Raw genomic sequence first — 27,631 nt, 5'->3', positions numbered from 1 at the left:
AGAGGAGAAAGTAAATTCTTGCACCACACTCATCACATAGTCCCACTAAACCTACACCACCAAAATCCACACATAGAAACACAAAACATTTGCGGTGGCTCTCAATAATAATCTGCTCAAGCAAAAGAGATCTCCAAAGCATAAACGCAAGCAACCAAAATGCCAAAAAGTGCATTGTCATCGCCTTTGGTAAAAACTCTGTACCCATGAACTACCACATAGACGGCAGTCTACTTACCGCCAGATGTGTGATAAGAGACTTTGGGACCCAGGTGGACAGTAGTCTCTCCTTTGATAATCACATTGCCACAGTAGTCAGGAAATCCTTCTATGTAGCACACCTCATCACAAAAGGGTTCTCATCCAGGAAAAAGGAAGTCATTGTTCCCCTCTACTCTGCACTCGTTAGACCCATTATAGAGTACAACACCCCTTTTTGAATGTACCTCACAAGACATCTGCAGCAGCTGGAAAGGCCACAGAAGTACATCACAAAGAGGATTATTGGCCACAAACAGATGCCCTACACTGACCGACTCAAAAAACTTCAGCTTTACTCCGTAGCATATCACCTACTCCGAGGTGATCTCTGGCTAACATATAAAGCTATGTCAAACCCAGAGCTGTTGGACATGCTACACCTAAAGAAATCCCAATCCCTCCGAGCTACACGCTCTAGGGACCTACACCTTGTCACTACAGTAAACAGGACATGCTGGAGGGATAGATTCCTGTCCCAGAGACTTCCCATACTCTGGAACAAGCTACCCATCTATGGCAAGCAAAGTTCCTCATTAGCACTCTTCAAGAAAAATCTTGATGAGTGGATGGGAAATAGGGAACACACCCCGGGGATAACTTCTGTGGCTGTGCTCAACAGGGGCACAGAAAAATAACTTTCTTGGGTGTGTAAGCCAGGGAACCTTGTTGGCTAGGCTTACTTAGGCCCTTCGGCTGATAGCCTAGTACCTACCTATGAATCTGTTTATCCAGATCTGTTTGCATGATTTTCCATTCAGACTTCGGTCACTGAGAGAAAATACCTCAGGATTCTGGGTTTCTTGGCAAGTATGATTCACATGATACCTCTGACAAGACTCCACGTGAGAACGACACAATTGTAGTTGAAGTCTCTTTGGTCCCAGCACCAACACCCATTATCTTTTCAAATCTCAGTTTTGGAGGTTGTCAAGAGAGAAATCACCTGGAGGAACAGCAAAACAGCAAATTTCCCTACATTCAGGTCTCCCCCATCCCCCCACCGCACTCCAAAAAAAAAAGCAGTCAGTCACCATAAATGCCCTGGAATTTGCTTGGGGAGCACTTTCAGGAGGGATAAACGTGCAAGATGTGTGGGACTCCAAGGACAGATGCAAGTATGTTAATATAAAAAAGGTGCTTTCATTGATCAAGGCACTCAACTTTGTGCATCATCTGTGGTTCTCCTGGACCTCTTCAAGTTGTTACAGAAAATACCACACTCTTGGTACATCAACAAGTAAGGGGGAAACCAGGTCCTAACCCTTTGCAAACTAGCCATGTCAGCTTGGGATAGAGCTTCACAGCACAATCTCACTCTACAGGCATCCTACATCACATCAGAACAAAACTGTGAGGGAGGCAAGCTGAGCAGAACAAAGGCAGACCTTCACAAATGGAAAGTGTATCAGGGGGTCTTCCAAGATTTGATCCATCTGTGTTCCTTAAGCAGACATCTTTGCCTCCTCTCTGAACAATTTTTTACTCCAGGACTCCATGCAAGAAGGCCCGGAAGACAGATGCGTTTTCCTTTCATTGGACAGGAATGTTCCTGTATGCTTTTCCACCTAGGGTACTTCTGAAGGTTCAGAAGGAATCCCCCAAGATCATTGTGGTGACTTCCTTCTGGCTCAGGTAATAGTGGTTTTATCTTCTTTTGGAAATGGCCAGGGGCAATTACCACAAGTTAACTCACAAAATGAATTTACTCACACAAGAATAGGGGTGTTTGATACACCCTAACCCCAATCAACTTCAACTGACTGCATGGATGATATTTACTGAGGATGTGCAGCAGGAACTAATGAAGACAAGAAAGCCTGCTACTAGAAAATGTATATTAGCAAATGGAAACGGTTTTCTAGTTGGTGCCAACAACATAACTAGCACCCATTCACTGCCCCATTCACAGCTAGGGTTTCTCTGGTTTTACAATATTCGTATGAGTTACCATCCTTTGAACTTTCTTCTCCTCTGTCAAAGTTCAGTTATCAGCCATTTCAGCATATCTGCCCATGGATCCTCATCTTTCAAGCCATTGTCATGTCAGAATGTTTTTGGAAGGGGTTTTGCATAAGAGACCTCCAAGAAAACAGGTGGCTTCTCCTTGTGATCTTAATTTTATGTTACAGAGGCCATCACTTGCTCCATTTGAACCAGCTCATTTGGCTGACTTCAGGTTCTTATCATGGAAAACTATTTTACTGATTGCTCTGACTTCTGCAAGAAGAGTGTCTGAGTTGCAAGTTCTTAAGGTGAGTCAGCCCTATCTAAATTTGTAGAGAGAAAGGATTTCCTTGAGAATGAGTAGAATGAATCCTTCTTTTATGCCTAAAATGTTTGAGTTTGCTTTAAGCTGAACTATCCATCTTCCCCATTTTCTTTCCTGAACTTAAAATAAGGCAGAAAGGGTAGTCCATACCTTGGATGTCCACAGACATCTCAGGTATTATCCTGACAGAACAAAACATTTCAGGTCGGCAGATCAGTTGTTCATTTCTTGTAAGGTAACAAGAAGGGGCAACCTTTATCAAAACATACTTTCCAAATGGTCGTCTCAGACTATTACCTTTTGTTATTCTCACCACAACAAAACTACTCCAGGCAGGGCCAAGGCCCACTCTACCAGAGCCTTGGCTTCATCTCTGGCGTTTTGAAAAGCATTGGATTCTGAAAGTGTTCTAGGAGATGCAGCTTGGTCCTCTGTACATACATTTACAAAGCACTACAAGCTTGATTCCTTCTCTGGGTCTAGATCAGGCTTTGCTAAGACCATTCTCCAGGGTGTCCCGGACCCCTCCCCTTCCACCTCCCAAATGTAGTAAGCTAAGGTAATCTACCCATATAGCTCAGGCTACTGCAGCAGTGATGAACATAGTACAGTTGTATAAGTGGACTTACCATAACAGTAGATGTTAGAATGATCACTGCTGCCTTAGCTGCTCCCGCCTTCATCCCACTTTGTGCTTTGATTTTGCCAGGGTGTGTATATATGTATATATTTACTCCTAGCTATGTCTTCTTATGGTTCAACCTCCCTGTCTCAGTTGACATGAAAGCTCTGTAGGACTTAGTAATTAAACCTGTGTTTTTAGGCAGCTCAGCTTGAGCTGCCTAATGGTTTGAGCATGTGGAAGGTGCTCTGAAGCTTTGAGAGTTTGCCAGCTGTTATATCCTTGGCAGGATGTAAACCATATAGCTAAGGATACTACAGCAATCGTTCAAGCATCTACTGTCATGGTAAGTTTACATATACAACTGTACTTTCTTTTTTTCCAATCACTTTTATTGAATTATCACTTGTGACATAGGCAAATTTACATTCATATAAACGTAATCAAACTATATTAACATAACAAACATTATACTTCACATATATTGCTATATATCATATAACCTAAGCAATATTACATAAATTATTCAATTCCTGCCTTTTTAAACAAGAAACATCTTTATTAAACCATCACTTATGACATATGCAATCATATATTTATGTAAATTAAAACAAACTGCACAGACACAATCTTAGTTGCAAGTATTTTACATTACAAACCATACTGACACACTCCTAGTTGCAAACATTATACATCACTTATAATCTATCCAGTCTTTCTCACTCAAACATTACATAGCTCATTTATGTACTGCTGCCATTTAGGCCTCATTCCTTCCTTGTATGTATTGTTCCCACAGTTCTCAATTTTTCATAGGTAGTTTGCTCCTACCCTTTTCTAAAGATCTCAGTTCCACTTGTTTATATCTGTTACTGTATTCACTACTTCCAGTATAGTTGGTTTAGATTTTGATTTCCATTTTCTAGTAATTGCTTTTTTGGCAACCACCATTATTAAACACAGCAAGCCTTTACCATGCCTAGGCAATTCCGATTCTCTACCACAGTTCAGAAAAATCATCTCCCTTGTCTGACTAATCTGCCCACCCAGCATCTGTGACAGTGCATCCCACAGGGAATCCTTAAAATCCACCAACTCACAGCACTCCCAGAAAATATGTTCATAATTACATCTTTCTTCCCTTTCACACCTCCAACATTTACTGTCTACCTGAAGAAAAATTCTCTGGAGTCTACTTGGGGTATAAAAATATCTATGTAAACATGTAAACATTTCCAGGCAAAAACCCAAATCATCTAGATTTTGTTGCATATTCGGGAGACCTGCATATATCCTCCTGTTGTTTCTTTGTGAATTGCTTATCCAGTCTCTCTTCCCAATCCTTTCTAACCTTCTCTGATTGATTATTATACTTATCCTGCAATATTTTATATGCTCTGCTAATTATTCCTTTTTTAATGGCAGCTTCTGTTCTAGATTCTATTAAAAACTGTACCAGTGCTGGTCTTTCTTTAGGACCCCCCCTATTTGTTTCTCTTTGCCTATAGTCTGATATCAATCCCTGATAGGGAAGGCAATCTCTAACCTGCAGTCCAAATAAATTCTTGGCGTCTTTCCATTCTGTCATCTTTCCCTCTTTAGTTATTTGCTCCCAATACCTTGGTTCCTTTGCCAGTTTTCTGCAATAAATTCCAGCCCCCTCTTGCCTATTGTTTGTATCCCTATCTCCACCCCCATTGGTAGACTCTCCTTTCTCCATTCCTGTGTTGGTTTAGTTCTTAGAATACTTTCTGCTACTTTATGGATATAATATTCTGGATAATTATTGTTATTCTCCTTAAAGGCCTGCATCCAAAATCCCAGTCTTTCCTTGTTTCTTGAGCTTCCCCCATGTTTCATCATCATCCCTTTCCACTTTTGAATTATAGTTTTCTGCTTGTGCTGTGTATAGGAGTCTTAACTGTATAGCTCTGAAATACCCCTTCAGATTGGGTAATCCCAATCTGCCCTGTTCACTGGAAGAATCAGCTTGTCCCACTTGGCTCTTGCAGTCTTCCCCTCCCAGATAAAGCCTTTCAACTCTTTATTAATTGCTACATACAACTTCTCCTCTGGTTGATAAAAATATGCCTGACCTGTGTATAAGACTAACGGGACTAAAAACATTTTAACTGCTTGTATCTTACTATCCATATCCATATAACAAAGCTTCTGTTTTCTCAGTTTTTGTATTATCTTTTCTTTAGTCTCTTCCACATATCCCTAGCTGCCACACCAGAATCATGTTTAATCTGTACTCCTAAATATTTAATTTTATCATGTCCCCATAAATATAGGTACTCCTGAACCAGTTCTTGTGTGGTACATAATTTATCACTATTGCCTTTGTTTTAGCTTCATTAATTTTGTATTCCAAAAAGATCTGAAACTGTCTCAAAATGTTCCATAACACTGGAATGTTTTTTCTGGTTTTGTCAGGTACAAAATAATATCATCTGCAAATAAAGCCAGCTTTGCTTCACTACCGTACCAATTATATCCTTGAATTTCTGAGTCCCTTATTTTCTTTGCCAGCAGTTCTAAATATAATGCAAATAATAAAGGGGAAAGAGGACACCCCTGGCTGATTCCTCTTCTCAAGCAGAAATTATCAGAGGACCCCAACCACTTTAATTTTCACCTCTGATCCCTCATATATTCTCTTAATCAACCTTATATATTTTTTTCAGAAAATGCAAATACTTCCATTGCCCTGCTCATAATGTCCCAGCTTACTCTGTTAAATGCTTTCCTCTGTATCAAGGCTCACCAACAACAATAGTATTTTTTACATTCTGCTTCCCTCTGGATCATTGGTGTTCTGTTAATGTTGTCAAATGTTTGCCTCCCTTCCACAAAACCACATTGATCCATATCTGTCAGTTTTGGCATTATGTTTGCCATTTGTTTAGCCATTGTAGATACAAACCCTTAATAATCATGGTTTAGTATTGAAATGGGCCTGTATGAAGCCGGATCTGATGGATCCTTACCCTCTTTAGGTATTACAGCTACACTGCGTTCTTCCAAGGTGGTGGTACTTCTCCTCTTAAGATATTGTTAAACAAAACCTTCCAGATCTTTATCAGTTTTTTCCTCCTAGCTTCCCAACTTCCACAGGAATATCATCTATTCCTGGGGACTTTCCTGTGGATTGGTTATACATCCCAATTTTTATTTCTTCTCCTCGTATCCTAACTGTTAGTAATTGAGTCTCATCTACCTCAAACCTTGGCATATTTATTTCTTCTGTAAACATTTCCATGTGTATCTTTTCTTGATTTTCATATTTCTCAGCTTTATAGAGACTCTCAAAGAATTTTCAAAATATTTCTAATACCTTTACAGGATCTCTTGTTAGCTTCTTTATTATTGGCTCCCTAAGTTTGGCGACAGCCCTTTCTACTTTCTATTGACTAAGTTTTTGGGCTAAAAGTGTTTGTGCACAGTGTTATCATCAAAAAACAGTTGCTTAACAGCAGTCTTCCTAAGCTCATGCATATTATCGAGGTAATCCCTTATTTTCTGCCTAGCATTCTGTAGTTGATTCTCCTCTTGTGCTGTGAGATCCCCCTAGTCTGCAATACTTTCATATTTGTCAGTCCCTCTAAATAATTCTTGGTACCTCTGAACCACAGCTCCCTTTCATTTATTTCCACCCTGTTTTTAAACTCCACCTTAATTTTATCCCACTCCCAGCTATATTTTCAGAAGAAATTTCTGTCCTCTCTAACAGATCTTGAATAATCTCCACTACCCATTCCTTAAATTCATTTCTTTTCAGCAGGTAGGTGGGAAAGCGCCAGTGTCTCATTTTTATTTAATTACCTTGTGTTTTTATTTTGGCTATTATTGGTGCATGATCTGAAATAGTTATTGGGTGGGTATCAAGACATTCAATTAAATGCATATGTTCCTGTGAAATGTAAATTCTGTGCAGCCTAGCTCAGTTTTTATTTATTTATTTATTTATTTATTTATTTATTTCACATTTGTTAACTGAGTTAGTCCAACTGAGTTTGCAAACAAACCCATTTTCAGTGGAGACCTGAGGGGAAAAGCCCCAGCAAACATAAGTAAAGATAAAGTGACAATATACAGATATTAAATAACAATCACAATACGAAATTGTAAAAAAGAAAAGATTATTAACTATTTGCATTGCACTGATAAAAAAGCAACCCATTTTCAGTGGAGACCCAATGGGAAAGAACCCCAGCAAACATAAGCAAAGATAAACATGCAGGACAAAAACTATTAAAAATAACAATGCAAATACAAAATTAATTATAAAGAGAAAAACAAAATAAAAAAATTATGGACATTAAGGGTTGCACTGATAGCAGTGGTCTAAATTTACTACATAGAGTAAAAACATAAAGATAATCATTGTTCAAAAGAAGGACAATGTACAGACATTGATAGGAAGTGGGGGAAAAAGATAAATAGTGTGGAGAATGGGAGGGGGAGAGAAACAAGGGGGCTTTACTAGGGCTATAGTAGTAGAGCTGAGGGTTTTGGAGGTTAGTTTAAGCAGAAGTTACTAACAGAGAAAGAAAGTTAGGAGATGCAACAGGTTATACAGTAGGGCAGATTAAGACTACGTGTGGTCAAGGTTTATATCTTGGTGAATAATATGTAAATTCACTCTGAACTCCTGTTACTTAATTCACATCTTCCATGCCAAAGTTTTTCATAAATGTCTTCAAAAACTACCCTCCTTTGTTATATTTTCCACTCTAGGCCCCCCTAGATACATCTTCACTGCTGAAAATCAAGTCTAAGTCCCCACCATTAAGTAATATTCCTTGCTGAAACCTGATTATTTCTCCAAGAATTTTCTTAAGCTACATTACAGCAGTTTTAGGGGGAATGGAAATACATGCCAGTGTGTAATCCTCCTTCCTTGCCAGTAGCCCCTTAGCACTACAAATATGCCATTATTATCTTTTTTATCTTCTTCTTCTATCACTATTGGAGCTCCTCTTGCAGTTAATTTGAGTACTCCTCTTTCTCTTTGTACCAGGTATTCCACTGAATAACCATCCTGAAAACCTTTCTTTGTCAAATTCACATGTTTAGTTCTTTCTAAGTGTGTCTCCTGTAACATAGATGTTGGTACTCTGCATTTTGTAATATAGTTCACTGCTCTTTCTTGTTTATATTTATCTGTGAGACCATTTATATTTAAAGACATTAAAGAAAGCATTATTGTATTAAAAAGTTATTATTCCCACTTTTTATGCATAACACCTTTTTTTGTTAAATGTCCTAGTTCCAACTTTTGTGTTACATGCATACACTGCTTGGCAGGTTGAACTTTTATACAGTTGTTTCTTGCCATATACATTTGAGCCTATGTCACATCTTATAAGACTTTTTGTTTTATTGAAAGCCGTCAAACGACAAAACAAACACACCCCAGTACCCCCCTTAAAACCTGTTAACTTAATACTATTACACAAAACTATGTACACCTTTAGCATTGAAGTTTTACCCTCCTAATAGGAACAAAAGTCCCAAAGTGACAGCCACACTCACAGACTTGAGGTAACCTAAAATAAAGGTCACAGCTGTACTTACTTAGTGGCAAATCCTTCCTTTATTTCAACAATTGTCTCTGTGGAAAACTCTTGAATCAATCCATTCAACTCACAGTTTATTTCCTTAGGTAGGAAATGTGTTATATTATGGCTTTTTGCACTGATACTGACACATTTATATACAATTTAAACATTTCTTGAAAATCTATGAGTGAGAAAACATGGATTTATGGAATCTAGATGTGCACAGACTGTTTCTTTTAGAAAAAAAGTAAATCAGTTGTTTCTTTCTGCAAATGTTACGCAACCTGGTTCAAGGCTCCAGAGAGCACCCCAGCACTACCAGGCTATACCTCATATCATGCTTTTCGGCCCAAAACCCGGACCGAACCACAAAAGGAGGGGGAGTTTCCATATTTATCAAGGATATCCACACCTCCAGGTTAGTGGCATTGCACGAAGTATTGGAGACCATCCATGTGCAACTAACAGTGGGCAATACTGCTTTTCAGTTTATAGCATCCTACAGACCACCCTCTCAAAGTCAGGAATCCCACTCGGCTTTCCTGAAAACATTGGAGAACATGAAGATCTCTCCAAACACCATTATATTGGGCGACTTCAACTACCCAAACATTGACTGGGAGCACTACTCAAGCCCCAGCACCTTAGCCCAAAGTTTCCTGGAAATTATAAACTCAAATGCTATGGAACAACTAGTCACCACTCCCACAAGAGGGGACAACATACTAGACCTGATCATTACCAACATGGGGACTGTATACTCCACACCAGAAGTATATCCCTCATTGGTAAGATCAGACCATAAATTAATCTCACTGGATGTCCACATCCCGACCCCACCCCCAGCCCAGAAAACCACAGTGAAAAACTTCTCAAAAGCGAACTTCTCACTTCTCAAAACTGAAGTGGAATCCTTCAAGGCCCCAGGGCCAGTGGAAACTACGGCCCAAACTGCAGAATCCTATATAAATGCATTCTACGGACATCTCCAGGAATGCATGGATCATGCTATCCCAAACAAAACCAAGACCCAATCATCCAAAGGCAGGCGTCCAGTCTGGTGGACCCCTGCCATAAATAAACTGTACAACAGAAGGAGGAAGCTACTACATGATAGAGCAAAATCCCTAATAGGGAAGGCATCTCTGATCAGTACTAGCAAAAAATTACGATCCCTCACAAAATCCTCCAAGGCCAGCTTCGAGAGAAAAATTGCACAGGACACCAAAGACAATCATAAGGCTTTTTTCAGTTATGTTAGAAACCTGGGATGCAACTCCCAGACTTGTTCTGAGTTGATTCTAAACGACAAAAAATACACTGAACCCACAGACATCGCCAATATCCTGGCAGACAGGTTCAGTGCAAACTTCTCACCCCTCCCCCCCTAAAAGAGCAAGTATCTATCCCAGCAGAGGGCTGCCTCCCAAACATCTCTGATGCTCAGGTGAAGGCTGCCCTCTCCAAAGCAAAAAACACTGCTTCCATGGGATCAGATGGCGTCCCAGGTTGCGTCCTACATGAACTCCAAGAGGAACTAATCCCTCAAATAAAACAGCTATACAATCTCAGCCTCACTACAGGATATGTGCCCACAGAATGGTGTACAGCAACAGTGGTCCCACTCCACAAAGGTGGAGCCTCTACAGACCCTGGAAACTATCGCCCCATAAGCCTGACTAGCTTAGTCTGCAAGGCTATGGAGAGGATCATCATGGAGCTCATAAACAAAGACATTGGGGACCTACAGACACTAGATTCTACCCAGTTCGGCTTTGTCAAGGGCAGATCCTGCCTTTTGAACCTGGCTGACTTCTTCGAAACAGTCACCAAAGCCATAGATGAAGGGAAGGTAGTCCACACAGCCTATCTGGACCTTGCAAAGGCATTTGACACAATACCCCACTCGGGCATCATAGATAAGCTATGCAGCTTAAATATAAACCCCTATGTCACAAGATGGGTCACAAACTGGCTCAAAGACAGAACCCACAGAGTGAGAGTTGCTGGAGCCATGTCAGACTCGAAACCGGTCACAAGTGGTGCCCCACAGGGTTCTGTCTTGGGACCAGTCTTGTTCGGTATATACTTTTCCGAGGTACAGGCAAACGTGGGAGGACTATGGCTCACCAAGTTCGCTGACGACTGCAAACTGGGCGCCATAATCAACTCTCCAGCTGACGCAAACACCCTTCAAAAAGGTCTCACAGAGACAGATAACTGGTGCCAGCGCCATGGTCTAAAGCTAAATGCCAAAAAATGTATAGTCATACCCTTTGGCAAAAACAATGTGCCCACAAATTACCACATAGGCGGAAACCCATTAAGTACAGAGAAAGTTATTAGGGACCTGGGGACCCAAGTTGATAGCAATCTCTCCTTTGAAAACCACATTGCCAAAGTGGTTAGAAAGACCTTCTACATAGCCCACCTCATCACGAAGGGTTTCACATCTAGATCAAGAGAGGTAATCGTGCCCCTTTATTCATCCCTCATCAGGCCCATCATAGAATACAATGCCCCTTTGGGATGTACCTTACCCGACACCTGCAGCAATTAGAAAGACCCCAAAAGTATCTCACCAAGAGGATCAAGGGTCTCAAACAGATGCCATATGCTGCTCGGTTAAAAAACTCCAGCTCTACTCAGTTGCATACCGCCTACTTTGAGGCGATCTATGCCTGACATACAAAGCTATGTCAAATCCAGAATTAATGGACATGCTCCACCTCAATAAATCTAAATCCCTTAGAGCCACACGCTCGAGGGACTTGAACCTCAGCACAGAAATAAATAGAACTTGCTGGAGGGACAGGTTCATAACCCAGAGGCTCCCTTCGCTCTGGAATAGAATTCCAGTTCATGTGAGGCAGAGCACCTCACTGAATCTCTTCAAGAAGAATCTCGATAGGTGGATGGGGGAATCGTAGGTTTATCCCAGGGATTACTCCCGTGTCACTATTAGACAGAGGCACAGTAAACTAAACCTTAAAGGGCACAGTATACTCAAATCAAGGGGTGGCGTAAGCCATACAGAATCGGGCTAGGCTTATAATTGCCTCAGGGCAGATAGCCTAGTATGAACCTATGAACCTAAGGGATACTTGTAAAAAAATCATCATCAACCTTTTTTTTCCCATCATCTTCGTCATCAACCCTCTTTTCCCATTTTCAGATTGGGTGTTGGACTGTCCTCTCAGTTGTCACCATCTCTTTTGGATTCAGTGCTACTATCCTACCTTCTTCAATAGTTATGCTTGACTGTCACAGATCTTCTGTTGTGCAATCCATCCAGCTGTTTGCTGGATGCTCTTATTTCTTGTTACCTTTTTCCAGTTTCTTCCAAATCTTGTTCAGTAGATCATATAAGGTTTTCCTACACATGTCTAAACCACCTTAATCCCCTGTGACAGGGCTAGCCTCTCAATTGTGTAAAAACTGACTGTAGGTGATTTGGTCATGTTGGCTAATGCAGTAAAACTGACATTTCCAAAACAGATAGACTATTGTATTGCCATTTGGTTTGATTTGTGTGGTAGGCCACTTCACAAAGGGGTGAGAGCACACTGCATTATGTCAGCAGCTGCTTCACAAACTTTATTTAATAATGCATTTGCCCACAATATTTGTGAAACTGTTGCTTGGCAAGAACTCTCCACATTTGCCAAACACTATAAGTTTGGCAGATTGCAGAGCACAATCCAATAAAGGACACAGTTTGTAAGGGCATTTCTTAATGGATTGCTTTGATATCCTTCCACCAACCAGGATTCTTGCACATTAACAGTATTTACTGCTCCCTCTCAAAGTAAGATGATACATTTGAATGTGACGTTCATTTAAGAAGATATCTTAGAGTGTCACAGCAGTTATCAGCCCATCTTCAACTTCTGTTATAGTTCTGTTTACTGTTATTGCATGCAGCTTGTGTTACATTAGGAAGCCTGGTTTCTGCTTATGGCTTTCACAGTCCATCTACCTCAACAGGTGCTTATTCTATGACGTCTTTTGTAGTAATGTGTAATGTTCACAGGTGAAAAATTAAGTTCCTTACTAGAACAATTGAAGGAGACAGAGTCTATTTTGGGTTTCAAGTAGCCTAGCCTGAAATCTTCTGCACTACAGCCAAGTGCAAGACTAACAAAAATACATGGAGGGACTGTGGATACTCCGGGAAATTTCATACAAAAACAGTAGAGATGTTTTATAAGTAGTGTGCTCTTGAAGATCCACTATGAAGGTGATTGTCTCATTCAGCTGTACTTTTAAAGTGTCATTTAAATATGTTGCTGGAGTCAGCATCGTTAACCCATTTTTCTAAGCACATTTCAGCTTTTCTCATCCTTAGTGGACTGTTAATGCCCTTAACGTGTGATTACTGTCTTCACCAATACCATTTAATGGAAGTTGTAGTCCTGCATCATCCTCTGTGAGATGTATTATTGCTCATTTATGCCAGAGCATGTTTATTCACCATGCACACTGTAAGCAAAAACACTTGTGTACAAGCTTAGTGTGGGTAGCAAGTCCCAAAGTTTTACTTAATTCACATGTATGAAGTGTATTTTTTATTTTTTTTAATTTGCCTTTAGTGAAATTGTTCTGTGCCCATTATTGTCTAATCTTTCAAGTTCTGCATGAGTTTAGATAACTTTATAAGCTTCAGTAATAAAGGAGATTGATGAAAGAACTCAGATTTGGCAGTGTAGTAGATAGCATTTCTATGGAAAGACTCACTGCTAGAGACAGGTGTTATTTCATAAAGCTGAGTTTTAAATACAGTTGTGAACAGTGATGGAACTAAGAAAGATGATTATACTTCCAGCCAGTCAGGTATTGAGGTACAGTGTTTCATCAGGTGATGACATTAAAATGTGTTTCTGTATGTGCTGTAAAACTGCAAATGTACGCTAGTATGAAAACACATCTTCATTATTTATGCTACAACAGCAAAGTGCATAAAATTGCCACATTTGTGGTATGTAGAAAGGAATAAATTGCAAAACTTAAATGTGCATAAACAGACCTAATAACATGTCATGATCACCTTTATTTCTTTCCCTAGCTATGGCTAAGTTTTGCTCCAGTGGCTGATCAGATATCACAGTATTTCCATATTTCACTGGATAAGATTAACTGGCTGTCACTAGTGTACCTCATAGTTGGAGTGCCGTTTGGACTGTGCACAACGTGGATGCTAGACTTTTGTGGACTTCGGACTTGTGTAAGTACTAAAAAGAATACTAAAAAGTTTAAAATAAGCACATTAAAGTAAACAATCTTCAGTGTGTTTCCTTCTGTTTATTCCATCATCTACTTTTCTTAAAAAAATTATAAAAAAAATTATTTGTATACATAATAACTGAAAACTTAGACTTGACTTTATGAACTATGAACTGATGCTTCTACATTGATCTACAAATGTAAGCTTTCTTTAGAAATCTGTAAGTGAAAAACATGGATGGGATAACTCACAGGCCTTCTATCATTCTGGAACAATGGTTATAGTGAGAAGTGCTGGTTGCTGTAATGCTGGGAGTGTATTGCGTGATTTGATGTAGCTTGTCACTGAAATGGCAACATCCACCAAGTACATCTTTGCCAGGGTGGAAGAAGCCACATGTGCCTTTCCAAGAGCTATGAAACTTACTTTTTAGGAAAGGGATTTAAACAAATTCTGAATAGACTGGTCTGTTTTTGATAATGGTCTTTGCATGTAGCAATGTACTATATCTTTATCTATCTATCTATCTATCTATCTATCTATCTATCTATGTATCTATATCTATCTATCCATGTGTCCATTGTGTGTGTGTGTGTGTGTGTGTGTGTGTGTGTGTGTGTGTGTGTGTGTGTGTGTGTGTGTGTGTGTGTGTGTGTGTGTGTGTGTGTGTGTGTGTAGCAAAAAAAAAAACACAGCCCAGATGTCAAAGAAAACGTTTAATAGTGTTTTGTTTTTAGCGCTTTCGTTCCAGGGAAAACAGAGTAACTACTTCCTGGATAAATTTAAAAAGCCTCAAAGGCGCTAAACTTTTAAAGTGACAGTGCTAAAAAAGTGCATAAATTTTAACATGACATAATACAGTGCTTAAGTGCTGTAGTGCAAGTGTGACAGTAAAATTAATTCTATTTAAAAAGTATTATTTCTAGAAACTATTTAGGTTCATAGGTAGGTACTAGGCTATCGGCCCAAGGCCCTAAGTAAGCCTAGACAACAAGGTTCCCTGTCATACGTCACCCAAGAAAGTTATTTTCCTGTCCCCCTGTCGAGCAGAGTCACAGAAGTGATCCCTGGGGTGTATTTCCTATTTCCCATCCACTCATCAAGATTTTTCTTGAAGAGTGTTAATGAGGAACTTTGCTTGACATAGATGGGCAGCTTGTTCCAGAGTATGGGAAGTGTCTGGGACAGGAATCTATCCTTCCAGTATGTCCTGTTTATTGTGGTGACAAGGTTTAGGTCCCTAGAGCATGTAGCTCGGAGGGATTGGGATTTCTTTAGGTGTAGCATGTCCAACAGCTCTGGGTTTGACATAGCTTTATATGTTAGGCAGAGATCACCTGGGAATAGGCAATATGCTACAGAGTAAAGCTGGAGTTTTTTAAGATGGTCAGTGTAGGGCACCTGGTTGAGGCCAGTAATCCTCTTTGTGAGGTACTTCTGTGGCCTTTCCAGCTGCTGCAGATGTTTTGTGAGGTACATTCCAAAAGGGGTATTATACTCTATAATGGGTCTAATGAGTGTCGAGTAGAGGGGAACAAATACCTCTTTTTTTCCTGGATGAGAACCCTTTTGTGATGAAGTGTGCCACATAGAAGGATTTCCTGACTGCTGTGGCATTGTGATTATCAAAGGAGAGATTACTGTCCACCACACATTTGGTGTTAAGTAGACTGTCGCCTATGTGGTACTTCATGGGTACAGAGTTTTTATGAAAGGGGATGACAATGCACTTTTTGGCATTGAGCTTGAGGCCATGGCTCTGACACCAGGCATCTGTCTCAGTGAGGCCCTTCTGTCCACATCATTTGGGGACTCGACCATGGTTCCTAGTTTGCAGTCATCTGCGAACTTCGTTAGCCAGAGGCCTTCTGTGTTGGCCTGTACTTCAGAGAAGTAGATACCAAACTGAACCTGTGGTACTCCACTTGTCGCTGGTTTGAAGTCAGATTTGGAGTCTGCAACTTTTACAGTGTGGGTTCTGTCAATGAGCCAGTTGGCAACCCATCGTGTGACATGGGGATTTATACCTAGTTTAGTGAGTTTAGCTATAATTCCAGAATGGGGGATGGTGTCAAAAGCCTTGGCGAGGTCAAGATAGGTTGTGTGAACCACCTTAGCCATGTCTACGGCTTTGGTGACTGCCTCAAAGAAGTCGATTGGGTTCAGGAGACATGATCTGCTTTTCACACACCCGAACTGGGTGGGGTCCAGAGTTTGGAGGTTACCAATGTCTTTGTTTATGAGTTCCATGATGATACGTTCCATGGCCTTGCAGACCAGGCTCGTCAGGCTGATAGGGCGATAGTTCCCGGGATCAGTGCTGGCTCCCCCTTTGTGGAGTTGGATAACTGTTGCTGTGTGCTATTCAGTGGGCACAAAGCCTGATGTGAGGCTATGATTGAACATGGTGCTTAGGTGGGGAGCCAGTTTGTTTTGAAGTTTGTGTAAAACGTAGCCAGGGATGTTGTCCAGTTCCATGGATGCTGTGTTTTTGGCTTTTGAGGGTACAGCTTTTACCTGCGTAGTTGTGATTACAGGGACTCTGCATTCTTCCTGTATAGATATGGGCCCTTTAGGGGGTGAGATGGGGATAAAGTTAGCACTGAACCTATCTGCCAGGATGTCGGTAATATCATTTGGTTCTGTAATTTTTGTGCCATTGTGCTGTAACTCAGAGCACATCTGGGTGTTGCCATTGAGATTCTTGACATAGCTAAAGAATGCTTTGTAGTTGTCCTTAGAATCAATTGCGATTTTGTTTTCGTAGCTAGCTTTGGAGGATCTTATAAGAGATCTCAGCTTCTTACTGAGGCTGACCAGGGAGCTCCTCCACTCATGGGATTTTACTGTCTTTTGCAACAGTTTGTTCCTTCTGTTGTAGAGTTTATTTATGGCAGGGGGCCACCAGATTGGCTTCCTTTTTTTGGAGGATAGTGTCTTGGTTCTGTTTGGGATAGCATGATCCGTGCACTCTTGTAAGTGCTTATAGAGTGCATTTGTGTAGGATTCAACAGTAATAACTGTATTGTCCATCTGCATGGGTGTCATGAAGTTCACCACTTCTGTCTTAAGAAGCATGAAGTTGGCTTTGGAGAATTGTTTTACCGTGGTTTCCTTAATGGGGGGTGGAGGTGGGATGTGGATATCTAGGGTGATTAGCTTATGGTCGGATCTGACCAACGAGGAGTTGACTTCAGGTGTGGAACACCAGTCACTCATGCTGGTAATAACTAGGTCTAGGATATTGTTGCCCCTGGTGGGGCTGTGGATAAGCTGATCCAGGACATTGGAATTTATGAATTCCAGAAAGCTATGAGTGAAGGAGTTGGTACATGAGTAGTTTTCCCATTTAATGGCAGGGTAGTTGAAATCACCCATTATTAGGGTGTTTGGTTGAACCCTAATATTTTCCAGTATATCAAGAAAAGAGGAGTGGGAATCCTGGGGCATGGTGGGGGATCTGTAGCAAGCTACACTTTGGATTGCAGTTTTGCCCAGAGTTAGTTGCACTTGGATAACCTCGGATGCATTATGCTGAGCAATTAGCCTGGAGGTGTGGATATCCTTAATGAATATGGACACACCTCCGCCGTTGGTGTTCTGTTCCAGGTTAGATGGCCAAAAAATGTGGCATGAGTTATAGCCTGGTAATGCAGGGGTGCTCTCTGGATTCTTGAACCAGGTCTCATTCACTGCACAGATGTCGATGTTCTCCATTTTAAGGAGCGCTTTGAGTGAGTGCATTTTGAGATTTGGACTTCTAGCATTGAGTAGTATTGCCCTCAGATTTTGCTTGCCTGCTCCTGTTGCGGTGGTGAGTTTGTCATTTGAACTTGCATAAAAAAGGCACTATAAGGGCAGCAAGAGTCTTAGCCAGTATCCAGAATCCCAGGGGCAACAGGTGCAGGCCATCTCTGGCAAAGCATCTTGGTCTGTCAACCATGTCATCCCAGGCAGGCAGATACTGGATCCCCTTAGAATGACACCAGAAGCTTAGCCAATTGTTGAAGTCAATCATTTTGTTTTGGTACTGTGGTTTCATTCTGGGCGATGGCAGGATGCTACTAAGGGCTAGGGTCATACATGCCTGGGCTTCAAGATCGGAGAGCTCTTCCATGTCTCTTTTCATGTAGTCCAGGGAGGTATGTCTCAGGTCGTTCACACCAACATGGGCAATTACAGAGTCATATTTGTACTTGTTGTGGAGTGACCTGAGTGCATGGGTTATGTGGCGGATCCTGGCACCTGACAGGCAGCTGACAATAACCTTCTCCTTGTTTAGCCTGGTGAGTGGGACATCAGTGTGCCTGGCTATAGAGTCACCTATGACTAATGTGTTGGATACGTTGTTTTGCCTTATAGGCTGTGGTTGAGTGGCACACTGAGTCTGTGGGCTATGTGTTGTTTGGGTTGTGTTGGGGGGTGGAGGTTGCTTACATTTCTGCTTTGGAGGTCTCTGATGCTTGAGCAGATTATTATTGAGAGCCTCCGCAAATGTTTTTGTGTTTCTATGTGTGGCTTTTGGTGGTGTAGGTTTAGTGGGACTATGTGATGAGTGTGGTGTGCTGCAAGTGTTTACCCTCTCCTCTTAACTGTCAAGTTCAGTCTTGGTTGGAGAGAGTTTTACCTCCAGTTTGGCTAGATAAGTGCATCTCTCACAGGGTGTAATGTTGGGTGGTAGGAGGAGACGGTTGTCTGTGTACATGAGGCAACTGCTACATTGCCCCAAGATGCCCAGATTCATCAAATAGACAGGAGAGAACACTGGGAGCTGACCCCTTGGACATGCCTGAATGAAAAACTGTTTTCCTCTAGACAAGTGAGGAAAGTGAGTACAAGAGCTGTTTTTCTTTAAGCAAGTGAGGAAAGTAAGTACAAAAACCTGTTTTCCTCTAGGTATTGAGGAAGGTTGAGTGCTGTAGTAATTTGTAGCTTATTTAATGCTTACAACAAGTTCTGAACAAGTGTTGACCACAAATAAGCAAATTCAAGTGCTAAAACTAAGAATCTGTGTCTGGACTAGACTAGTTACAGGAAAGAAACAAATGCAAATGTGGGCTTTTAAATCAGAAAGCGGAGAGAGATGGAAAAATTGCCCAAACAGCCAATAACTACAATTTCTGGGCCAGAAACCACTCTTTATGTGGTATATAGGTTACCTAGTGCTTACCACTCCCACTGATAAGCTAGCAGGCTTCCCTCCAACACAGAAAGGCTTGGGAGGGGGGACTCAGGAGCTTCCAAACAGCTCTATATATTTCATATAAAAAGTATGACAGTTTGAAATGTCAATCTTTTGAAGCTAAAAACAAGTCATAATAAAATCAAATAATAGCAACTTTATCTTTCAAAGCAGGTTTGACAGAAATAAAATTATTCAAGCCGGTGGGACCCCTTGGCATTCAAATACTGGCCAAGGCTATTGCTGCCCCCATAGTGCCCTTTTTTAGGCAAGGCTCAAAATTCAAACCCACGTCCGTAAACAGCACAAGTAAAAAATGAAGGTTATGCTACTCAAAACCAAGAGTTTAAATCTCAAACTGCATGCGCTCGAAGCACTCCTAAGTATGGAGAACGTTGACATCTGTACAGTAACTGAAACCTAGTTCAAGGCTCCAGAGAGCACTCCAGCACTACTGGGCTATAACTCATACCACACTTTTCAGCCACAGAACACGGACCAAAACACAAAAGGAGGGTTTTTTCCATATTCATCAAGGATACCCACACCTCCAGGTTAGTGGCGCAGCATGATACCTCTGAGATCATCCATGTGCAGCTAACATCGGGCAAATTTGCAATGCAAATTGTGGCCTGCTACAGATCACCCTCCATGACCCAGGACCACCACTCCACCTTTCTGGAGGCACTGGAAAACATGAAGGTCCTACTGAACACCCTGATATTGGGCAATTTCAGTTACCCTACCATTAACTGGGAAAACTACTTGAGTACAAACTCCCAGGCTCAGCGCTTCCTGGAATTTATCAACTCAAATGCCCTGGATCAGCTGGTAAACTCCCCTACCAGAGGCCACAACATATTGGACCTGGTCATCACCAACATGGGCGACAGGTGTTCCGTACCAGAGGTCAACCCGTCACTGGTTAGATCAGACCATAAACTAATCACCCTGGATGTCCACACCCCACTACCATCCCCAACCAAGGAAACCATAGTGAAAAACTTTTGTAAAGCAAACTTCACCTTACTTAAGGCAGAGGTGGTAAGTTTCACAGCCCGCACGCTAAAGGATAACACTGCCCAAGATGCAGAATCCTTTACAGTTGCACTCTATGAGCACCTACAAGGATGCATGGATCATGCCATCCCTAGCAAAACTAAGATTCTCTCCCCTAAGCGAAGGAAACCAGTCTGGTGGACCCCTGCCATAAACAAGTTATACAACAAAAGGAGGAAACTAGTTCAGAAAAAAAGCAAATCCCAAGAAGGAAAGACATCCCTGATCAGTATCAGTAAGAAACTAAGGTCCCTCATAAAATCATCCAAGGCTAACTTCGAAAGAAAAATAGCCAAGGATTCAAAAGATAACCACAAAGCCTTCTTTAGCTATGTCAAGAATCTAAGTGGCAACGCACAGATATGCTCTGAGCTAGTGTAAAATAGCACAAAATATACTGAACCTACTGATATTGCCAACATCCTGGCAGATTCAGTGCACAGTTCACCTCCCTCTCACCTTCAAAAGGGCCCACAACAATACCAGAAAAGTATAGTGTCCCGGAAATCACAGAAGCACAGATGAAAACAGCCCTTTCAAAAGCCAAAAACACAGCATCAGTGGGGCCAGATGGTGTCCCAGGCTGCGTCTTGCACGAACTACAGAACAAACTAACCCCCCACCGAAACACGCTGTTCAACCTCAGCCTCTCCGCAGGCTACGTGCCCATAGAATGGCACACAGCAATGGTTATTCTGCTCCACAAAGGAGGGGCCACAACTGACCCTGGTAACTATCGCCCCATAAGCCTGACTAACCTGGTCTGCAAGGCTATGGAGCGCATCATCATGGAACTCATTAACAAAGACATTGGGAACCTCCAAACACTTGACCCAACCCAGTTCGGCTTTGTTAAGGGCAGATCATGCCTACTAAACCTGGTTGACTTCTTCGAGACAGTCACCAAGGCCATAGACGAGGGAAAGGTGGTTCACACAGCCTACCTTGATCTTGCCAAGGCATTCAACACCATTCCTCACTCAGGTATTATAAAAAAACTCACCAGCCTGAACAAAAACCCCTATGTCACAAGATGGGTTGCCAACTGGCTTACAGACAGAACTCACACGGTAAGAATAGCGGGCTCCAGGTCTGACTCTAAACCAGTCACAAGTGGTGTCCCGCAAGGCTCGGTTCTGGGACCCCTAATGTTCAGCATATATTTCTCAGAAGTACAGGCAAACACAGGAGGACTATGGCTAACCAAGTTCGCCGATGACTGCAAACTGGGAGCTATAATTGACTCTCCGGCTGACACGGACATCCTTCAAAAAGACCTTACTGAGACAGACACCTGGTGTCAAAGTTATGGCCTCGAGCTAAATGCCAAAAAATGCATAGTCATCCCGTTTGGGAAAAACAAAACACCCACAAATTACCACATAGGCGGCCGCCCCCTTAATACAGAATCATATTGCCAAAGTAGGTAGGAAATCCTTCTATGTGGCCCATCTAATTACTAAGGGGTTTGCATCTAGAAATAAAGAGGTTATAGTGCCCCTCTACTCGTCACTCACCCTACCCATCATAGAGTACAATACCCCATTTGTGATGTACCTCACAAGACAATTCCATCAGCTGGAAAGGCCACAAAAGCACCTCAACAAGAGGATTACTGGCCTCAAACATATGTCCTATGCAGCCCGACTGAAAAAACTCTGGCTGTACTCAGTGACATATCACTTACTCAGAGGTGATCTCTGCCTGACTTACAGAGCCATGTCCAACTCAGAATTGATGGACATGCTCCACCTAAAGAAATCCAAGTCACTGTGAGCCACGTGCTCTAGTGAGCTAAACCTCGCCACAACAATAAACAGAACATGCTGGAGGGATAGATTCCTATCACAGAGACTCCCCATGCTTTGGAACAAAATTCCTAACTACATTAGGCAGAGCCCCTCACTAACACTCTTCAAGAGAAGCCTTGACGAGTGGATGGGTAACAGAAAATACACCCCTGTGATCACTTCATTGGCTGTGCTTGACAGAGGCTCCATTAATTAATCAATAGGGCGGCAAAAGCCGACACACTCTGGCTAGGCTTATAAATGCCCTCGGGCAGATAGCCTAGTACCTACCTATGAACCTATGAACCAGTGTAAACCCCAGCATTCAGAAGCAGCTGTCAAGAAAGTTCACATTGCTCCAACCTCTCCTCCCAGTCTCCTCCTCTGAAAAGCACAGGAACATTTTCCAGAATAGTAAACACAAATTTCTTAAATTCTTTAGACACTTCTGAATGCTTATACAAATAGTTCACTGTATGTATGCTTCATTTTGATTGAATAGAGATGCTGATAAATCCTTTTTCTCAAGGGACCAATAGTCTTACCAGTATTAAAAAAAATGGGCAGGAAGAGCAAAAAGCCACATAAACTACCCCTTTGGTTTCACAATTGTATTTCTCTCTTACAGATAATCATTTGGGGTATACTGCCACAGAACAAAATGTGCCTTGTAAAATGAACCTGCATTGTCTGCAGGTACCACATCTTCCCATATCAGCATTCTGAATAACAACATCAAGACAGATGTCCTTCATGGATGCATCTGCAGTCATAACAAATGGGTTGTCCTGTCATCAGGCAGCCCTTCGGTCGGCCGGATTCCAAAGTCTGGGTCCGGCTTCGGCTGATGTCGCACTTCACCTGACGTCATCTCTGCTGGTCTTCAGGTATAAAGGCATCAGCCGACGCCATCTTCCTCAGTCTTTCTTGCCGTGGGCTCGGGCAGAAGCTGTTTGCAAGTGCCGGTCGGTCAGATCCAGAGATTACTACTACCGAATACTACTTGAAGACTTCTAAAAGCTAAGTACCCGCTGGGGACTCTTTCTTGCCTCAGCCGATGTCAGAAAAAGTCAATAACTGTTTAACTTAGGAAACAAATACCTCATAAAGATTTCCACTCTTACTGTCTGCCTTGCTTAGGCCCAGACCACGACGTAGCAGCCTGTTTGGCCTGTGCTTCCTTCAACCGTCGAACGCTTAGGCGTCGGTCGAGTTCGCTGAACAGTTTTTCGGCTCAGATTTTGCATACATTATGCCGTCGGATCCTCCGACTACCCAAATTGTTAAAAAACGCAAAGAAAAAGACCGACACTCGCGGTCCGCGGTTTCGGCCGAAACCACGGTTAAGCAAGCCGCGAGTGTCTCGGTTTCGGCCCAAACCGAGAAAACCGGGCAAACTTCAGCCGAAACCATGGCTACTACTGAGGCTCCTGCTACCTTAGTTGAATCGCCTCAGAAATTTTGCCTACAACTGTGGTTCCTAGTGATTTATCAGACACCATCCCTTTGGATGTCTCTACCCCAGCACGTGGTGCTGCTAGGCCTCCTGCAGCCATGTCTATTAAGGCCTTTGCCAGGGCTAAAGCAGCCAAATCTGCTAAATCAGTGCCTGTTAAGCCCCTTCACACAGGCCCACTTCAAGTTCACAAATGCTTACTCTGGCAGAAGATTTAATATCCTTAATTAGGGGATCCCAATTCACCCAGACAGGGCCTCTCAGCCCCCAGAAAAGAGACCTAGAGCAGAGCCCCCGAGCCAGTGTCCTCTGATGATTCTCATGGATGACTCAGACATTACAGACCAGCCAGAGGCTCCTTTTTCTACTTATGAAGATTCCATGCTGAAGAATCCATTCCAACTGCCTCTCCACCAGAGGAATTTTCCTTTGGGGAAACCTTACATGCCATGAGAGAACAATTCCAATGGCAGGGACAAGATTTCTCAGATTCAAGAAAAGGCTTAGGACTTTTCTGCACTTACCACAACATAGGCCCTTAGCTATACACACTCCCTTTTTTTTACCCCCGCCCCCCGTGTGGATAAGTTGATCCAGGACATTGAATTTATGAATCTAGAAAGCTATGAGTGAAGGAGTTGAAGAGTAGTTTTCTCCATTTAATACAGGGTAGTTGGAAATCACCCATTATTAGGGTGTTTGGTTGAACCCTAATATTTTCCAGCATATCAAGAAAAGAGGAGTGGGAACCTGGGGCATGGTGGGGGATCTGTAGCAAGTTACACTTTGGATTGCAGTTTTGCCCAGAGTTATTGCACCTGACAACCTCGATGCAGAATATGCTGGTTGAGTTCAGCCTGGAGGTGTGGATATCCTTAATGAATATCTGCACACACCTCCGTTGGTGTTCTGTTCCAAGACAAAACAGGCATGAGTTATAGCCTGGTAATGAGGGAAGTTTCTGGATTCTTTGAACCAGGTCTCGCCCACTGCATGGTGTCAATGTCTCCATTTTAAGGGAGCTTTTGAGGAGTGCATTTGAGATTTGGACTCTAGCATTGAGTAGTATTGCCCCCATTTTATTTTGCTCCTGTTATGTGTGGTGAGTTTGTCATTTGAACTTGCACAAAAAAAAGCACTATATAAGCAGCAAGAGCTTTAGCCAGTATCCAGAATCCCAGGGCAACAGAGTCTCTGCAAAAGCATTTGGTTCGTCAACCAGTCATCCCAGGCAGGGTAGATACTGGATCCCTTAGAATGACACCAGAAGCTTAGCCAATTGTTAGTTAATCATTTTGTTTTGGGTACTGTGGTTTCATTCTGGGCTTATGGCAGGATGCTACTAAGGGCTAGGTCATACATGCCTGGGCTACAAGATCGAGAGCTCTTCCATGTCTCTTTTCATGTAGTCCAGGAGGTATGTCTCAGGTCGCTCACACTACCATGGGCAATTACAGAGTCATTTGTACTTGTTGTGGAGTGACCTGAGGCATGGGTTATGTATGATCCTGGCACCTGACAGGCAGCTGACAACAACCTTCTCCTTGTTTAGCCTGGTGAGTGGGGACATCAGTGCCTGGCTATAGAGTCACCCATGACTAATGTAAGTTGGTACGTTGTTTTGGCTCTTATAGGCTGTGGTTGAGGCAATACTGAGTCTGTACAGTGTGTTTTAAGGTGTTGGGGTGGAGGTTGCTTATATCGTTTTGAGGTTCCTGATGCTTGAGCAGATTATTATTGAGAGCTCCTGCAAATGTTTTGTGTTTCTCATGTGTGGCTTTTGGCGGTGTAGGTTTAGGTGACCATGTGATGAGTGTGGTGTCAGTGTTTACCCTCTCTCAACCCGGGTCGTTCAGTCTTGCTGGAGAGAGCTACCTCCAGTTGGCTAGATAAGTGCATCTTCACAGGGTGTAATGTTGGTGGTAGAGGTGACGGTTGTCTGTGTACATGAGGCAACTGCTACATTGCCCCAAGATGCCCAGATTCATCAAATAGACAGGAGAGAACACTGGGAGTTGACCCTTGACATGCCTGATCGAAAAACTGTTTTCCCTCAGTGACAAGTGGGAGGTGAGTGCTAAGAGCTGTTTTCTTTTTAAGCAAGTGAGGAGTAAGTACAAAAACCTGTTTCCTCTAGGTATTGAGGAAGGTTGAGTGTTGTGTAATTTGTAGCTATTTAATGCTTACAACAAGTTCTGAACAAGTGTTGACCACAAATAAGCAAATTCATGCTAAACTAAGAATCTGTGTCTGACCAGACTAGTTACAGGAAAGAAAACAAATGCAATGTGGGCTTTTAAATCAGAAAGCGGAGAGATGGAAAATTGCTCAAACAGCTAATAACTACAATTTCTGGGCCAGAAACCACTTTATGTGGTATATAGGTGGTTACCTAGTGCTTTAACATTCCCACTGGGATAAGCTAGCAGGCTTCCTCCAACACAGAAAGGCTTGGAGGGGGGGACCTAGAGCTTCCAAACAGCTCTATATATTTCATATAAAAGTATGACAGTTTGAAATGTCAATCTTTTTGGAAGCTAAAAACAAGTCATAATAAAATCAACAATAGCAACTTTATCTTTCAAAGCAGGTTTTTCACAGAAATAAAATTATTCAAGCTGTGGGACCCTTACATCAAATACTGCCAAGGCTAGCTGCTGCCCCATAGTGCCTCTTTTTAGGCGGGGGCTGCACCCAACCCACGTCCGTAAACAGCACAAGTAAAAAAAAAATGAAGGTTATGCTACTCAAACCAAGAGGAGTTTAAATCTCAAACTGTATGCGTCAAGCACTCCTAAGTATGGAGAACGCGACATCGCAGTAACTGGAAACCCAGTCTGGCTCCGAGAGTACCCAGCACTACTGGCTATAACTCATACCACACATCAAAGCCAAGGTACATGACCTCAAAACACAAAAGGAGGGTTTTTTCCATATTCATCATGATACCCACACCTCCAGGTTAGTGGCGAGCATGATACCTCTCCTGAGATCATCCATGCAGCCATTGGGCAAATTTGCAATGCAAATTGTGGCTCGTTACAGATCACCTCCATGACCCAGGACCACCCACTCCACCTTTCTGGAGGCACTGAAAACATGAAGGAACCACTAAACACCCTGATATTGGGCACCCCAGTTACCCTACCATTAACTGGGAAAAACTACTTTGAGTACAAACTCCCAGGCTCAGCGCCCTGAATTTATCAACTCAAATGCCCTGGATCAGCTGGTAAACCCCTACCAGAGGCCATTAACATATTGGACCTGGTCATCACCAACATGGGCGACAGGTGTTCCACTAGAGGTCAACCCGTCATCATAGATCAGGACCATAACCAATCAATTCTGGATGTCCACAATCACCACCATCCCCAACCATGAAACCATAGTGAAAAACTTTTGTAAGCAAACTTCACCCGCTTAAGGCAGAGGTGGTAAGTTTCACATTCAGACGCTTAAAGACAACACTGCCCAAGATGCAGAATCCTCACAGCTGCACTCCTCATGAGCACCCATGATGCATGGACTTCCAGCCATCCCCAGTAAAACTCAAGATTCTCCCTGCTTAAGGAAACCAGTCTGCGGACCGCCATAAACAAGTTATACAACAAAAGGAGGTGTTCAGTTCAGAAAAAAAGCAAATCCCCAAGAAGGAAAGACATCCCTGATCAGCACTGTAAGAAACTAAGGTCCTCATAAAATCATCCACACAACTTCAAAGAAAAATAGCCAAGTGATTCAAAAGATAACCACAAAGCCTTCAGCTATGTCAAGAATCTAAGTGGCAACGCATTGATATGCTCTGAGCGGTGTAAATAGCACAAAATATACTGGAACTCTACTGATATTGCCACATCCCTTAAGTAGATTCAGTACAGTTCGCCTCCCTCTCACCCTTCAAAAGGGCCCACAACAATACCAGAAAAGTAGAAAACCTGAAGTCACAGAAGCACAGAGATGAAAACAGCTCCTTTCAAAGCCAAAAACACAGCATCAGTGAGGCCAGATGGTGTCCCAGGCTGCGTCTTGCACGAACTACAGAAACTAACCCCCAAACACGCTGTTCAACCTCAGCCTCTCCGCAGGCTACGTGCCCATAGAATGGCACACAGCAATGGTTATTCTGCTCCACAAAGAGGGCCACAACTGACCCTGGTAACTATCGCCCATAAGCCTGACTAACCTGGTCTGCAAGGCT

The 27,631-nt window shown here is 42.3% G+C and overlaps 1 protein-coding gene across 2 annotated transcripts in view; it reads left to right on the top strand.

Annotated features, from left to right (window-relative positions):
* Window positions 1-27,631, top strand: part of SLC49A3 (solute carrier family 49 member 3) — a 1,094,331-nt gene that overhangs the window by 156,262 nt on the left and 910,438 nt on the right. For both annotated transcript variants that reach the window (XM_044059106.1, XM_044059105.1), the window contains exon 2: window positions 13,785-13,943. In XM_044059106.1, coding sequence (XP_043915041.1) covers window positions 13,785-13,943 — 159 coding nt within the window. The remainder of the gene's footprint in view (window positions 1-13,784; window positions 13,944-27,631) is intronic.

Source organism: Protopterus annectens, chromosome 17.part0 (genome assembly GCF_019279795.1).
Source record: "Protopterus annectens isolate FY-2018-M chromosome 17.part0, PAN1.0, whole genome shotgun sequence".
Lineage (NCBI taxonomy): Eukaryota > Metazoa > Chordata > Ceratodontiformes > Protopteridae > Protopterus > Protopterus annectens.
This window is presented reverse-complemented; position numbering and strand designations above follow the sequence as displayed.